Source organism: Narcine bancroftii, chromosome 2 (genome assembly GCF_036971445.1).
Source record: "Narcine bancroftii isolate sNarBan1 chromosome 2, sNarBan1.hap1, whole genome shotgun sequence".
Lineage (NCBI taxonomy): Eukaryota > Metazoa > Chordata > Chondrichthyes > Torpediniformes > Narcinidae > Narcine > Narcine bancroftii.
Window position 1 is genome coordinate 369,053,778 of NC_091470.1, and position 17,912 is coordinate 369,071,689.

The 17,912-nt window shown below is 46.7% G+C and overlaps 1 protein-coding gene across 1 annotated transcript; it reads left to right on the forward strand.

Moving 5' to 3' along the window:
• Window positions 1–7,542: 7,542 nt before the first annotated feature.
• Window positions 7,543–15,062, forward strand: LOC138753135 (aquaporin-4-like). The gene is given in 3 exon segments (XM_069915710.1): window positions 7,543–7,944; window positions 14,723–14,803; window positions 14,982–15,062. Coding segments are annotated over 3 exon segments (537 nt in total). The 5' UTR covers window positions 7,543–7,569.
• Window positions 15,063–17,912: the final 2,850 nt, after the last annotated feature.

Here is a 17,912-nt window from a genome sequence, read left to right on the forward strand (position 1 = left end):
CATAAAGAAGGTTCCAGAGTTGGAGACAGGTGGAGACAGGTCTTTTGTTGGTCCAGGAATGGTTAAGTTTATGGGGAGGTTCAGGAGTCTGATAGCTGTTGTAAACATTTCTCATAAGCCCAGCTTACATGTATCAATATACCTACAAGGCTAAAACTCGAGACTCATTTACTCTTTGAACCTTCTAATGAGCTCCAGTCAGAGCCCCCCCCCTCCCTTTTGTGCTCAGCGCCGCCACCGCCGTCACACGACACCACTCCGTGCTGCCGCTACCCCCCCAAATACCCCTACCCCGCCCCCTCCCCCGCTTTGTGCCGCCGCCATCCCGGATATACAAGGAACACCCACCTGTTTCTTCTACACTCGATACACTCGGTCCATGATGGGGAGGGGGAGGGGTGGGTGAGACCATGAGTTACCTCATCGGGTGACCCCAAACCTAGTGACATCCCTGTTGGAAATGTCACTCAACTGCTGCCTTGGCTTTCAAGGGATTGAAGGTCATTGACGGTGAAAATGAACAGAATATAATGTTCTGATTAGCTTGCCAAGCTATATTAACGCTGTGAAAATATTTAACTCAAAGGTCGCGTTTGAAATCCTCTTGTGTTGAGTACGGTGAAAAATATTCTGCACAAAACTTCCAGTTAAATTGTACTTTTAGAATATTGTCATTGATAATAGCCTTGCTTCGGAGCAAAATACTCTGTGTAATTCTGCATAGTTCCTTAAACACACACCCTTCCATTTCACTCACTTCACAATCTCTGACACAGTGTTGACTTTCACCTGACGCTGAAAATAGAAAACATCTGTTTGGGGAACCCCAGCAAATGTCAATTGAGTCACAGACACTTCATCAGGCAGGAACAGGCTCTAAGACACTGGTGAGACCTCACCTGCAGTACAGGGTAGAGATTTGGGATCCTTATCCCCATTGAAAGGAGAAGCAGAGGAGATGACCTTACAGGGCAGCGACCACGGCATCGGACCAACGAGGGGCTCAGCGGCTGAGGGACCCACATAGGCGGCGGGTGACTTGTGGTCGAGGGACCCCACACAGGCTGCTGGAAATTGGCTCACGGGAACCGGGTATCGGAGCCGGGATTCGAGAGGGTGCTGAGGGAAAGAAGGGCTCCCAAAGGACCTTGGGCGCTGAAGTAGTATTATGGTCACCTCTGCAGGAAAGATATCAACTAAATTGAAAGAGTGCAGAGAAAATTTACTAGGATGTGCTGGGACTTAAGGAATTGAGTTACAGTGAGAGTAAATAGGTTAGGTCTTTACTCCCTGGAGTGTAGAAGAATGAGGGAACATTTGATACAAAATTATGAAGGGTAGATATGGATAGAGTCAATGCAAGTTGGCTTTTTTTCCTCTGAGGGTAGGTGAGATACAACCCAGAGGAGATGGATTAAGGGTGAAAGGGGAAAGGTTTAGGGGGAAAACGAGGGGGAACTTCTTCGCACAGAGAGTGGTGGGAAGTGGTGAATGCAGGCTGAACTTTAACATGTAAGAAGAATTTGGACAGGTACAATGATGGTTTTCTGGCAAGGATGTGTTAGGTAAGAGGAAGGCCTTCAAGGGTGAAATTTTGAGAGTGCAAAGTTTGCATGTTCCTGTTAGGATTAAAGACAAAGTTAACAGGCAGAGGGAACCCTGGTTTTCAAGGGATATTGGCGATCTGGTTAAGAAGCAGAGGGAGGTGTAGAGCAGGTATAGGCAACAAGGAGCTAATGAGGTGCTTGAAGTGTGTAGGAAATGCAAGAAAATGCTAAAGAAGGAAATCAGGAAGGAAAAAAAAAGACATGAGGGGGCTTTGGCAGATAATGTGAAGGTAAATCCGAAGGGTTTCTACAAGCACATTAAAGTAGGAGGTTAACAAGGGGCAAAATTGGTCCCCTAGAGGATCAGAGGGGTCAACTATGTGTGGAGCCGAATGAGACACGGGAGATCATAAACTTTTTTTTTGCATCAGTATTTACTCAGGAAAATGGCGTAGTGTATATGGAAGGAAGGGAAACAAACGGAAGGGTCATGGAGATTAAGGAGGAAAAGATGCTCACTGTCTTACGTGAATAAAGGTAGATAAAACTCCCAGGTCGGATATGATATTCCCTTCAGAGATGCTGAGCGTCCATGGGTTCGTCTCCAGTGCCTCCCACAGCCACACAGACTCCTGTTTCATCCATTGGCAACCTGAGCTCCAGATCCCAACCTCCAACATGACCAGGAACCCTTCCAGAGCCCTTCTTGCCCTCAGCCTTCTCCCGAATCCTGGCTCAATACCTGGTTCCCACAAACCAGCCTCCAGCAGCCCGTGCGGGCCTCCCAACTGCAAGTCACTCGCAGCCTGTCTGGTATCTCAGCCTTTACAAACCAGAGTACTGAGTACAGGAGTTGGGGTGTTATGTTGAAGTTGTTTAAGACATTGGTGAGGCCAAATTTAGAGGATTGTGTGCAGTTCTAGTTGCCAAGCTACAGGAAGGATATCAGTGAGATTGAACAAGAGCAGAGAAGATTTACTAGGATGTTGCCGGGTCTTCAGGAGCTGATTTACCGGGGGAGATTAAACAGGTTAGGACTTTATTCCTCGGAGCGAAGAAGAATGAGGGGAGATTTGATCGAGGTTTACAAGATTATGAGGGGTACGGACAGAGTGGATGTGAGTTGGCTCTTTCCACTGAGATTAGGAGAGACAAATACAAGAGGACATGGGCTTAGGGTGAGAGGGGAAGGGGAAAGTTCTTCACTCAGAGGGTGGTGGGTGTAGAACGAGCTGTCATCTGATGTGGTGAATGTGGGCTAGATACATGGATGGGAGAGATCTGGAGGGTCATGGAATGGGAGCAGGTCAATGGGACTAGTGGAATAATGGATGGCACAGTCTAGAAGGGCCAAATGGTCTGTATTCTGTGCTGTAGCATTCTATGGCTCTATGGGAGCTATGGACTAGGTGCAGGTGGGTGAGATAATAATAATTTAGCACAGGCTAGAAGGGCCGAAGGGGCTGTTCCTCTGCTGTGTAAATTCGGAGCAGTGCCTGCTTCAGGAAGAATGAGTGAGCGGGTTGGGGTGCCACTGTGTGTAGCTCTGCCACGAAGCCTGATGTCAAAGCCCCGAGAATGGGAGCGGTCACCACCCCCCCCCCCCCCAGGGGTGGCACCAGCCACCTCTTTATTCCGAGGTGGCACTCGACCCGTCCCGGCGCCGCCATGACGCAGCACCCGCTCTGAGTACGCGAGCCCTCCCTCCACTCTCTCTGCCACCTCGCCCCCACCAGCGACCAAGTACCCAGCCCGAGTCCGGGTCACTTCGTGCAACGGGGAGGCGGGCAAGAAAAATCCCTGCGCATGAAAACAGCTGGAAGTTTGGTCGGGTTTGGGGAGGGGCGCAACTTTGCAGAGAAGTTCGAGATGCGGGAGAGAATGAAATTCTCGCCGCTCAAGGCCTAAAGGCTATCGGGTTGTGTTAACTCTCAGCGCTCGCCAATCGTTTATTCCCCTCGCAGAGGGTCCCAGGCTTTCCCGCCCCACTTTGTTATCCCTAAGCCATCAGGGCTCTGTCATGAGTAAGGGGTTGCATAGGGTGGGAAGGTTGAGAATCACTGCTCCAGACCCGATTGTTACTGTAATATTTTGCTTGAGAGAAATGGTCATCAGCCCATTTCCTTTGGAGTACTGAAACCCTGCACATAATGAGTCAATGAGGGATGATTAAAACAGGGGTTCTCAACTTTTTTCTTCCTTTTAAGTAATCCCTAAGCCATCGGTGCTCTGAGATTAGTAAGGGATTGCTTAAGGTGGGATGTGAGTGGGAAGGGAAGGTTGAGAATCACTGCTCTAGACCCGATTGTTACTGTAATGCTTGGCTTGAGAAAAATGGTCATTGGCCCATTTCCTTTGGAGTTCTGAAACCCTGCACATAACGAGTCAGTGAGGGACGATTAAAACAGTGGTTTTCAACCTTTTTCTATCCACCCACATCCCACCTTAAACAATCCCTTACTCATCACAGAACACCGATGGCAGAGGGATTACTTAAAGTGGGATGAGAGTGGAAAGAGAAAGGTTGCGAACCACTGAGTGTAAATGTTTAATGACGTACAGGGCACTGACGAGTGCGGTAGAACAGAGGGATCTGGGAATACAGGTACATAATTCCCTGAAAGTGGAGTCACAGGTGGACAAGGTTGTAAAGGTAAAAGTTCCATTATTGTCATGTGATTCTACATTTAGAATGTAACATTTCTTTAACTTTAGTTTATAAAGAGAGCTTTTGGCACATTGTCCTTCATAAATCAAAGTATTGAGTACAGGAGTTGGAATGTTATGTTGAAGTTGTACAAGACATTGTGAAGCCAAATTTGGAGCATTGTGTGCAGTTTTGGTCACCGAACTGCAGGAAAGATATCAATAAGATAGAAAGAGGGCAGAGAAGATTTACTAGGATGTTGCCCGGACTTCAGGAACCGGGTTACAGGGAAAGGTTAAACAGGTTAGGACTTTATTCCCTGGAGCATAGAAGAATGAGGGGAGATTTGGTAGAGGGATTTAAAATTATGAGGGGTATGGACAGAGTAAATGTAGACAGGCTCCATAAACCCTCCCATCCACGTACCTGTCCAAATTCTTCTTCAATGTTAAAATTGAGCCCCCATTCACCACTTCAGCTGGCAGCTCGTTCCGCACCCCCACCGCTCTCTGCGAGACAAAGTTCCCCCTAAACTTTTCCCCTTTTTCCTTTTATCCATGTTCTTTGGTGTGTATCTCTCCGACTCTCAATGGAAAAAGTCTTTGTATATTTAGTCTGTCTATCTCCCTCATAATTTTAAATAAGTTTATCCTTGCTATATAAAGGACACTGTTTGACCTGCTGAGATTCTCCAACATCGAGTTCTCACTTTTTAGTTTAGAATTAAATTGGAGTTGGATTGGAAATAAAAGCAGAACACGCTGGAAAATATCAGCAGGTCGGGCATTATCCGTGGAGAGAGAAGGAGTTGAAATATTGACTCTGTTTCACTCTCCAAAGTTAAAGTTTATTATTCCCTTTTATTGCCACATAAAATGTAATATGCATGATATACTTTAACTTTTTCTGGTGTACGGTAAACAAAGAGTCACCATGAATGTTGCCCGGCACCCCTAACGACAAAAGAGAGACCCTTCTGAGTCACAGAGGGTCTAGGGCTTCGCCTCCAGTGGTCCCCACCACCTCCGCAGCCGCATAAACTCCTGTTCGATCCATCAGTCACCCGAGCTCCAGATCCAACTCTCCGATGTGATCAGGAAGCCTTCAGTGCACGAGGCCCTTCGGGAGACCCTTCTTACCCTCAGCACCCTCTTCAATCCCAGTTTCGATACCTGGTTCTCACAACCCAATCTCCACCAGCCTGCAGCCTGTATAGGTCCCTCAGCCCCTGAGCCCCTTACCGTCATGTTGGGACGCCTCCTCTGTTTCTCCTTCTCAACTGTGGTGGGGAGGGAGGCGTCCTCTGCGTTTCTGGTGCCCTGCACTGGTCCGCTGCTTCCCCGGAGTCTGAACCCCCTCGAGGCTGCTGACCAGCACGGGCACCTCCATCTTGGGTACAGACCCCACGGTTGCAGGGTTTTAAGTAAAAGCTCCGAAGGCTCCTTTCACTCGTTAAAGCTTGGACATAGCTTGCAGCATTTAGACTGGGCAGTTTGACCCAGTGGAGGAGCTCTCCCTGGGTTCGCACCAGCGTTTCAGTTACAGCAGATCTGGCAGCTTTGTGCTACATTGTGGAAGGTGCACAGGAATTTCTCAGAGCTTTGGATGTAAATATTCCCTGATTGTTTTTTGCTATGTCACGACTGGCTATTGTGTTTTCCACTTAGGTGTGTGTATTAAATCCTTTAAAGCAGAGTGGGACATCCCCAAAGCATGATAGGAGTTACAGAAATACATCTCTTCCTTGAGACAAATTGATCTCCAGATAATATTCTTACTGAGACCCCAACTATAGAATGAAACACGAAAGTCTGCAGATGCTGAGATTGTAGTAAAAACTCACAGAAATGCTGGAGGAGCTCAGCAGGTCTCGCAGCGACCACAGGAAGTAAAGACATATTACCGATGTCTTGGGCCTGAGCCCTTCTTCAAGGTATAAGAGGAAGGCAGGCAGGCGTCTTCATTAAAGACTAGACAGAAAGGGGTAACAATGGGAGGGGGAAGAGGCCAGGCCAACAGCCAGTAAGTGGTAAGAGGAAAGGTGAGAATTGATTTCTGGCTCCGTGAAAGGAGAGAGGGAAAAAGGAAGGGGGAGGGAGAGAAAACTAGAGGAAATGAGACCGAGGAAAGGATGGGGAAGTGGGCTAATGGAAAACGGAGAAGTCAATGTTAATGGCATCCGGTTGGAGGGTCCCCAGACAGAAGATGAGGTGTTCCTCCAATTTGCCGGTGGTCTCAGTCTGGCAGTGCATGGGATCATGGATAGACATGTCAGCAAGGGAACGGTGTGGGAAATTGACATGGGTGGCCACTGGGAGATCCCCGGTCAGACTCGGGGTCAGAGGAGACAGTAAGTCAGTGCCTGGTGTTGGGTGAGAGGAGGAGGAGCTGGGAGACAGCATCAGAGGGTGAGTAGAATAAATAGCTGGACTTACTAATTTGGTTAGTCCAATCTATATGTAAATTCGAGCTGGGAGTCGAAGGAGGAGAAGCTCGGAGAGAGTGACGTGGAGGTAAGCAGTTAAATACAAGGGCTTACTGGGGCTTGGGCCTACTCAAATCGGGCTGGGAGTCAGAGGAGCAGGAGCTCGGAGAGAGTGATGTGGAGGTAAGCAGTTGCTTCCAAACCAGACTGTGATGCAGCCGGTCAGCACACTTTCCACCACACATCCGAGCCAAGGCTTTCTATGTCACACCAAACCTCCGCAAACTCCAGAGGAAGTTGAGTTGCTGACGTGGTTTCTTCATGATGTCGTTAACCTGATGGATCCAGGACAGGTCCTCCGATATAGGGACACTCAGCGATTTAAATTTACTCCATCTCTGATCCCCTGATGATCACTGGATTGTACACCTCTGGTTTTCCTTTCCCGAAGTAAAAAATAAGCTCCTTGGTTTTTTCTTTAGACAGCACGGTAACAGGCCATTTCGGCCCACAAGTCCATGCCACCCAATTTACACTCAATTAACCTACATCCCTGGTATGTTTTGAATGGTAGGAGGAAACTGGAGTCCTCAGGGAAAACCCACACAGACAGGTGGAGAACATATAAACTTACAGACAGTGCTGGATTCGAACTCTCGTCCGATCGCTTTGGCTGTAAGGCGTTGCTCTAACCACCACACCAACTGGGAGGCCCAATTAAGTTGATATTAAGTAAGAGGTTGTTGTTGCTGCACCAAGTTTTCAAGGCAAGACCGAAGTTTGGGATTGAATCGGGATCTCTGGAGCTGGCAGAAGGTTTATGCTCTGTGCTGACTGTATTGTTTTTGGACCATTTTTTTTGAGTGAGGGGTCTCTCTCCAATATCCTAACGTTTCTCCTTTTTCCCTTCTATCAGCAAGTGTTTGCCTCTGTGAAGTTTCCAGGGAGCCATGACAGCATTCAAAGGGATCTGGACCCAAACCTTCTGGAGGGCGGTCGGTGCTGAATTCCTGGCCACGTTCTTCTTCGTCCTCCTCAGCCTGGGCTCCACCATGGAGTGGGGCAGTGCATCCGGGCCCGCAAATGCGTTGCTCATCTCCCTCTGCTTTGGATTCAGCATCGCCACCATGGTCCAGTGCTTCGCCCACATCAGTGGGGGACACATCAACCCTGTGGTGACTGTGGCCTTGATCTCCACCAGGAAGCTGAGCCTCGCCAAGGAATTCTTCTATGTTCAGGCCCAATGTCTTGGTGCCACAGCTGGAGCGGGTGTCCTCTACCTGATCACACCAGCAGACGTCCGAGGGAGATTGGGAGTCACCACAGTAAAAGTCAAGATTCCTTTAATGTCCTGTACACACAATAGACAAGAATTAGAACATAGAACATAACAGCACAGTATAGGCCCTTTGGCCCATAAAGCCATGCTGACTTCTGTGAACCTACTCTGCAACAACTTAACCTGTCCCTACCTCACTCCCATGATCCTCTATTTTTCTTACATCCATGTGACTGTATAAGAGTCCTTTAAAAAGGTCCCTATTGTACCAACCTGCACTCAAAAGTCTGCAGACACCAGGGTTGAAGTAAAAACACAAAACGCTGGAGAAACTCAGCAGGTCAAACAGTGTCCTTTATAGAGCAAAGACAAAGATTTATAGAAAAGTACAGGCCCTTTGGCCCCTGATGTTGCACTGACCCATATATTCCTAAAAAATGTACAAACCCCCCCACCTTGTAATCCTCCACTCCACTTTTTCTCCATCCATATTCCTGTCTAAGAGCCTCTTAAATGTCCCTAATGCTTCAGCCTCCACCACCATCCCTGGAAATGCATTCCACAACTCTCTGTAAAAAAAAACACTTACCCCTGACATCTCCCCTCCCTTCACTTTGTACAGATGTCCTCTAGTATTCCTACCCTGGGAAACAGGTGCTGGCTGTCCAGCCTGTCTGTCCCTCTCATAATCTTGTAGACTTCGATCAAGTCCCCTCTCATCCTTCTACGCTCCAAAGAGAAAAGTCCCAGCTCTGTTAACCTTGCCTCATAAAGAATTGTTTTCCAATCCAGGCAACATCCTGGTAAATCTCCTCTGTACCCTTTCCATATCGTTGCGGGCATGAGGCCTTCATCAAGGTAATCTCCACCATCACCTTCGGCAATGCATTCCAGGCACCACTACTCTCTATGTAAATAAAAATGATGTCTCCTCTAAACATTCCTCCACTCACCTTAAACAGGTGTCTTCTGGTATTTGCTATTGTCGGCCCAAGAACAATGTGCTGGCTGTCACATCTTGTACTGACATTAACCACACCAGCAGTGCGAGTATAAGACAGCTTTAATAAACTAATATGGACACTAAGAGGTCTTGTCTCTCTGCAAGACGAACCTGGAAGGCTAGACTAGCTCTGGACTGCTTTATAGACAAGGTCACCGGGATGCCCCCTGGTGACCTAGTGGTGTAATTACATATCACCACACACCTATCTATGTCTTTCATAATCTTATACACCTCTATTGAGTCACCTTTCATCCTTCATCACCAAAAAGAGAAAAATCCCAGCTTCATCCGGGCAACATCCTGGTGAATCTCCTCTGCACCCTCTCTAAAGCTTCCACATCCTTCCTGTATTGAGGTGACTAGAGCTGAACACAATACTCCGTGTGGTCTAACCAGAGTTTAACCTCGCAGCTCTTGAACGCAGTCCCTTGAATAATGAAGGTCGTCACACCACATGCCTTCATAACCCACCACCCCCCCACCCTCCATCGACTTACTTGGCAATGTTGAAGGATCACCCACTCACAATCCTCTGCACCTTTAGAATCTTCAGCAAATGTTAATAAAATGGCGGCGCTGCTGCAATGGTAGCCCTTGGAGAGCAAGAAGAGGAGACACCGCAGGGTTCTCCCACCCAGTCCAATTTCCGACCGCTCCACACAGGAGCTGACGGTGGTTTTGCTTTAAAATTCTGTGGTCTGGGCCCAAGATGGCGGCGCCTGTTTTTGACAGCAGCCATGAAGGGTTTGCAGACTCCAGGGAAGCCGAGGACTGGTGTCTTACAAAATAAATAAACAAGAACAGGGCAGAAGTCAAAGTGAGGCAGTATCTGTGGCTCATTGATTATTCAGGAATCTGATGGTAGAGGGGAAGAAGCCATCCTTGTGCTGTCTTTGAGCTCCTGTACTTTTCCCCAATGGTAGCAGAGTGAAGAGGGCATGGCCTGGGTAGTGGGGGTCTTTGAGGATAGAGGCTGCCTTCTTAAGACACCGCCTCATGTCGATGTGCTGGATGGAATGAAGTCTGGTGCCTGTTAACAATGCTCTGGTGTTGGCACCTCCTTACCTGGCAATGATACAACCAGTCAGAATGCTCTCCACAGTCCACCTGTAGAAGTTTATGAGAGTTTTCAGTGTCGTACCAAATCTACTCAGACACCCCACAAAGTATAGCCGCTGGTGAACCTTCTTTGTGATTGCCTCGACATGGAGACCCCAGGACAGATCCTCGGAGATGTAGACATTCAGGAATTTGAAGTTCTTGCCCCTTTCCACTACTAAGTTCTCGATGAGGACTGGGTCATGTTCCCCTGTTCTCTTCTTTTTAAAACTTCAATCAAATTTACTATTGTAGTTTTTTTTTGGCCGTAGAAAGTAAGGATTTGGACAGGTATATGGATAGGAAAGTAGTGGAGGGATATGGGGCTGAACACAGATAAAATTGGACCTTCTCAAGTCAAGTTTTTTGTCATCCGATTGTACAAGTGCAGCCCAATGAAATAGAGTTCTCTGGTGCTCGATGCAAAACACGCAGACACACAACCAGATATAACACAGATATAGACAAACAATACATATGCAGCTCGTTCCAGACACCATCAACCCTGTGAGGAAAATAGTTAAATCTCTTCCCTCTCACCTTAAACCTACATCTCCTAGTTCGAGAATCTTCCTCCCTGGAAATAAACTGTGAGCATTCACAATATCCATGGCTCTCATGACATTATAAGCTTCTATTTATAAGCCTCCTACGCTCCTGGGAATAAAGCCACTGCCTCTTCAGCCTCTCGCCGAAACTCAAGCCATCCAGTCCCGGCAACAACCTGGTGGATCTTCTCTGTATCCTTGCCAATTTATTGACGTCCATCCTTTAAACGCAGTGCTCCAAGTGTCGTCTCGTTGATGCCTCGTACAAAAGATGTCTGCTCTTGTAACCTGCCCAGTGAGGCCATTTCTTTCCTACCTTGCCACAAGATGGTGACCTACTGGAGGTCTACATGGTTCTGAGAGGCATAGATAGGGTAGACAGCCAGCGCCTTTTCCAGGGACAGTAGCAAACACCAGAGAAGGAGAAGAAAGTTTATGGGAGACAAAACACTACAGCACAGTACAGGCCCTTCAGCTCTTGATGTTGTGCCATCCCATATATTCCATAAAAAAAAGTACTAAACCCTCCCTACCCCACAACCTTCTTGTCTAAGAGTCTCTTAATTGCATCTAATGTTTCATCCTCCTTCACCATCCCTGGAAAAGACATTCCAGGCACTCACTGCTCTCTGTAAAAAGAATACTTACCTCTAAACTTTCCTCCCTTCACTTTGTACAGATGTCATCTGGTGTTTGCGACTCCTGCCCTGGGAAACAGGTGCTGACTGGCCACCCTATCTCTGCCTCTCATAATCTTATGGACCTCTATCAAGCCTCCTCTTATCCTTCTATGCTCCAAAGAGAAAAGTCCCAGCTCTGCTAACCTTGCCTCCTAAGACTTATTTTTCAGTCCAGGTAACATCCTGGTAAATCTCTGCACCTCTCCATAGCTTCCACATCCTTCCTGTAATGAGGTGACCAGAACTGAACACCATACTCTAAGTTTGGTCTCAAATCAGGGATAAGTTTTTTACTCAGAGAATGGTGGGTGCCTAGAGTGCATTGCCAGGGGTGGTGGTGGAGGCTTGTACAATCAGGATGTTTAAAAGACTTTTAGCATAGATGGAAGACAAAAAGATGGTTATGGGTATGGGATAGAAAAGGATTAGTTGGTTGAGTAGGTTTTTATAGATCAACACAACTTAATAGGCTGAAGGCCCTGAGAAGATGGAGGTTAGATCAGGTTCTTGGGATGGGGGGGTGGGGTGGTTCTCCACGCTAAAGTGCTCCAAGGCTGCCAACAGTTCCTCCGGGGTACTACTCAAATTATCCAGGTCATTGAACTTGTTTCCTTCGATCCTGAGGCCTCCATGATCTTCTCCACAGTAAAGATTGCTGGTGGGTGTGTGGAACGAGCTGCCAGGGGAAGTGGTAGAGGAGGGTAGAATTACAGAGCTTAAACAGATGCACAGATGAGAAAAGTTGAGGGGGATTTGGACCAAACAAAGGCAAAAGGGAGTAGCTCAGACAAGCAACTCGGCCAGCACGGACAAGTTGGGCCGAGTGGACTATTTCTATCCTGACCAAAGGAACTGCTCACACTAAGCATCTGAGACTCTCATATTCATGAAACAATATTTATTTATTGTGATAGTACAGACCTATCACCAATGTATATAGTGTATATAGTTACAGTATCTAGACTGTGCTTACAGCGACTGGCTGAGAGCTAAGCCACGCCTACTGTCTGGGCCTTAAAGGGTTGTGTCCCTAGCCAGGTCGGATCATTCCGAACTGGTCGGCCACCTGTGAAGAGCTCCTGTCTTTTGCTAATAAAAGCCTTGGTTTGGATCAACAAGTCTTTGATTATTTCGATGAGCTCTACATTTATTTAGTTGTATAGATGAATACTTGTCCTGTGTGTGTGTATATTGTCTCTCTCTATGTGTGTTATGTCTGGTTGTGTGTCTGCATGTTTTGCACTGAGGATCGGAGAACAATCAGATGACAGTAAACTTGACTTGAATAATTCTGACTCAATTCATCCCGGGACCATATTCCCACTTAAGAACCATAGATCACTACAGCACAGAAACAGGCCCATTTGCCCCTTCTAGTCTGGGCTGAACCATTTTTATTTTGCCCAGTCCCATTGACCTGCACCCAGTCCATGTCCCTCCATACCCTTCCCATCCATGTATCTGTCCAAATTCTTCCTGAATGTTAAAAATTGAGCCCCCATTCACCTCCTTTCACTTTTCCTATCCATGGTTTGAAATTTCTTCTAACTTTATTTAGGCACGTAGATACGGGTAAACCACAAGGGGAACCATTAAATAAACAGTTGTGTTTTGCCAGGGGATGGGAGTCTAAAACTAGAGGGCTGGGTTTGAGGTAGGAGGGGAAAGATTTAAAAAGGATCTGAGGGGTACCTTCTTCACACAGAGGGTGGTGGGTGTGTGTGGAACGAGCTGCCGGAGGAGGTGGTAGAGGCGGCATTCTCAACCTTTGTTTTTGGCTATGGCCCTCCTAGAGCTCTGCTCAAAGTTTATGGCCCCGTTCCCTGTGAAGCCATCAAGTTTAGTTGCTTTTTTCCATACTTCCTCTCCTATCGACTACATACAGAAAACATTTTATGATTTCAGTCCCTTAAATGTTCCATGGCTCCCATTGAGAATGGCTGGTTTAAAGGACATTTGGACAGGTATATGGATAGGAAAGTAGTGGAGGGATATGGAGCTGAACACAGATAAAATTGGACCTTCTCAAGTCAAGTTTTTTGTCATCTGATTGTACAAGTGCGTTGGACACAAACTGATTCCCTCCGATCAGCCACTTCAGTGTCTTGCTGAAGAAATTTTCCCCATCATGGGTTTTCCAAATGATAACCTCTTCTTCCATCTGTTGCTTTAAAGACAATAGTCCATTTACTTAACAACATCAGTCCAACGAACACCTACTTGTGAAGTCTCCATAGGCATTTTTCAAAGTCACTGTGGACATAAAGTCTCTCTTTTAGCATTTTAAATGAGATGTCTTTTAGTGAAATGTCAATGTCTGTTTGTGAAGTGACCTACTCTTAACCCCCACAATCTATCTCTTTTAAAACATTTATATGTAATATAAAATATAACATAACCCATAACACTATTTACACCATTGGCACCCCTATGGCACCCTGTCGCTTCTCCCCCCTCTGTTATTTGTGGGGCTTCTCCTTGGTCTCAGCCCCTCAATGCCTGGCTTTCTCACAGCGCCCTCGCGTTGACTGCACCAAGCCTCAGCACATCCCTCAGCATGTACTCCTGCAGCCTGGAACATGTCGGTCAGCAGCATTCCCGCACTGACGTCTCCATGTGCTGAAAGACCAACATGTTTCGGGCCGGCCAACATGGCGTCTTCCACTGAGTTGATGGTCTTCCAGAAGCTCTGGGTGTCTGACTGTGTGTGCGTCTCCGGGAATACTGCTGCTGGGGATGAACCCATAGTAAAAGCTGATTCAGGCCATTGAAACTCCACACTACCCAATTACACCCAATTAACCTACCAACTCTGTACGATTTTGGAGGAAACTGGATCACCTGGAGAAAATCCACCTGGTGCACAGGCAGAATGAACAAACTCCATATAGATGGCAGTGGATTCGAACCGGGGCTGATGGTGCTGTGATTGTGCTGTGCTAACAGTTGCACCAACCGTACCACCACCCCAACCCCTCCACTCACTGCACTGCTGCTCTGGTATCCCCCCACCATTCTAGTATAAACGACTGAGGAGTGGTGCAGACAGCCTCACGGGAACCAAGGTTTGGAGCCGGAATTCGAGAGGGGGCTGAGGGCAAGAAGGGCCCCTGAAGGGGCCTTGGGCACCAAAGGCTCCTTGATCATGTCGGAGGTTTGGATCTGGAGTTCGGGGTGGCACAGGAGTCTGTGCGGCTGCAGAGGCTGCGGGAATTGCTGGAGGCGTATCTACGGACACTCAGTGTCTCTGAAGGGACTCCCTTTTGCTTCTCTTTCTCTCGTACTGTAAGAGGCGCCGGGCAACACTAATGGAGACTCTTTGTCTGCCTTGCAGCAGGCAGAAGGAAGTTCTGTGTCATATCACATGTTCACATCACTACTACATGAAATAAGTGGCTCTTGAATGTTGAATAAACCCTCCCGCGTAATACCTGCAAACCTCCCCATGATGTGAGATATTCCTATTTAGTTTTACTTCTTCTTCTGTTTCAGTTTAACTACACCAGTGCCACTATGAATCCTGCCTGATCCTTTGGACCCGCAGTGATCACTGGGAGATGGGAACACCACTGGGTAATTATTAATGACGATCTTAGAATCAACGTATTGGCCAGATCATGACTGACATGGAAGAAGACCGTTTGGAAGGAGACCATTTGGCCCATTAATTCCGTGCCACCTCATTGAGCAAAGTACCCAATCAATATCATTGCTCTGCTCTTTCCCTTGAATGGTTGAGTTTCCCCTCAAGGCATTCATCCAATTGCCTGCTGAAGCTCCTGTTGAATCTGCTTCCACTCGGCTTCCAAGCACAGTGGAGCATAAGATATAGGAGCAGAGGTAGGCCATTCCATCATGAGCTGATCTATTCTCCCACTCAGCTCCACTCCCCAACCTTCTCCCCATAACTTTTGATATGCTAACAATTGAGATTCCTATCAATCTCTGCCTTAAATACACCCGGATCTCAGTAACTCACTGTTCGCCCATAAGACATAGGACTAGAATCCAGCCATTTAGCCAATCAATCCTGCCCCTCCATTCAAATCTGCTGTAACCTTATTCCACTTATTTTGAGGTTTTCCAAAGTTCAAGGTCATAGTGAAGCAGAAGCTTCCCATCTCAACCAAAGGGTGCAGGAAAAAATAATCTCCCACACTTGTCTGCAGTGAACTTAGTTAACAGTTAAATGAAACCTCTTTCTATACAAATATCAACTCCTTGGGAAATATTTCAAAGTTTTGAGTAGGCTTTTCTTTAAAAGTTGCAAATTTTATATTAATAAAGAAAGTCTGATAAGAAAAATAAGAACTGCATGTTCTGACTCAAGACATAAAACAGGATTAGAATGAGGCCATTTGACCCATCTGGTCGCTCCATGTTCAAATCACGGCTGATGTATTTTTTCTCTTTTAAATCTACCCAATGACTTGACTTGGCCTCCACAGCCATCTGTGGCAAAGAATTCACTCCCCTCTGGCTGAAGCCAATTCTCCTCCTCTAAAAGGACATCCTTTTATTCTGAGGCTGTGCCCTGTGGTCCCACACTCCTCTCCGTCCCCACCCCTACCCTGGGAAACACCCACAATGCTGATGGAAGCAGGAATGATGGTCATTGATTATCTTGCTAAAGTGCTATACCTCTATGGTATGATAAGACGTAGGAGCAGAAATAGGCCATTCAGCCCATCAAGTCCACCCCACCATTTAATCATGAACTGATATATTTTCTCACATGGCCCCACTGCCCGGCCTTCTCCCCATAACCTTTGATGCCATGGCTAATCAAGAACCTATCAATCTCTGCCTTAAATACCCCCAATGACTTGGCCTCCACAACCGCCTGTGGCAACAAATTCCACAGATTCACCACCCTCTGGCAGAAGAAATTTCTCCGCATCTCTGTTCTAAGTGGACGTCCTTCAATCCTGAAGTTGTGCCCTCTTGTTCCAGATTCTCCCACCATGGGGGAAACAACCTTTCTACATCTACTCTGTCCATGCCTTTCAATGAGACCCCCCTCATTCTCCTAAATTCCAACCAGTACAGGCCAAGAGCTGTCAAGCACTCATAGGAACATAGGAACATAGGAAGTAGGAACGAGTAGGCCAAAAATGGCCCATCGAGCCTGCTCCGCCATTCAATACGATCATGGCTGATCTAATTTATGACCTAACTCCACCTACCTGCCTTCTCCCCATATCCCCTAATTCCTCTATCATGTAAAAATTTATCTAGCCGAATTTTAAATAGGTTTAATGAGGCAGCCTCAACCATTTACCTGGTTAGAGAATTCCAAACATTCACTACTCTCTGGGAAAAACTATTTTTCCTCCTCTCTGTCCTAAATCTACTCCCCCGAATCTTGAGACTGTGTCCTCTCGTTTTAGTTTCCCCGGCCAGCTCGAAAAACCTTCCTACATCTATCCTATCCATACCCTTCATAATCCTCTATGTTTCTATAAGATCTCCTCTCATTCTTCTGAACTCGAAAGAATACAATCCTAGACGATTTAATCTTTCATCATGTCAACCCCTTCATCCCAGGGATCAACCTAGTAAACCTCCTCTGGACCGTCTCCAAAGCCAGTATACACTTCCTCAAATATGGAGACCAGAACTGAACACAGTACTCCAGGTGCAGTCTTACCAGTACCTTATACAGTTGCAACATTACCTCCCTACTCCTGAATTCAATTCCTCTCGCGATGAAGGCCAACATTCCATTTGCCTTCTTAATAACCTGCTGCACCTGCAACCTAACGTTTTGCGATTCATGCACAAGCCCTCCCAAGTCCCTCTGCAAAACCGCATGCTGTAGTTTTCACCCTTTAAATAATATTCAGCTCTTTTATTTTTCTTGCCAAAGTGGATAACCTCACACTTACTAACATTGTACTCCATCTGCCAGCCCTTTGCCCACTCATCCAGCTTAACTCTATCCCTCTACAGACTCTCCACATCCTCATTACAATTTGCTCTTCCACTCAATTTGGTGCCATCCGCCAACTTGGCTCCACCACATTTTGTCCCCTCCTCCAAGTCATCAATGTAAATGATGAACAGTTGTGGGCCTAACACCGACACCTGCGGCACCCCACTTACCACTCTCTGCCAACCTGAAAAACTCCCATTTATCCCGACTCTCTGCCTCCTGTCAGACAATCAATTTTCGATCCAGGCCAATAGACTTCCCCGGACTCCATTTTCCTGTAACTTACTGAGAAGTCTCATATGAGAACCCTTTCATTCCCAGAATCATCCTTGTGAACCTCCTCTGAATCTTCTTCAACGTCAGCACATCCTTTCTTAAATAAAGACCCCAAAACTGCTCACAATACTCCACTCTTATATTCTATTCCTCTTTTCTTTTTAAAATTTTTTATTTTTCACACCATAAATCACAATAGCCATGATATACACTATTTCTTTTTCACACATATACAGTGACTTTTTCTCCCCCCCCCCCCTCCTTCCTCCCAAGCCACCCCCCCACCTCCCCCCCTCATCCATTTTAGGTATACAATCTAGGTTGCATTAATTCAGTCAGACAATGTTGTCATTCAACAAAAATACACCAGAAATTCTACTGAGTCCATTCTTTTCTTTCCTTCTCCTTCCATCAACTTAGGTAATGTTTGTCCCCGGTAGGTTTTCGCTATTGTATTTAATGTAAGGCTCC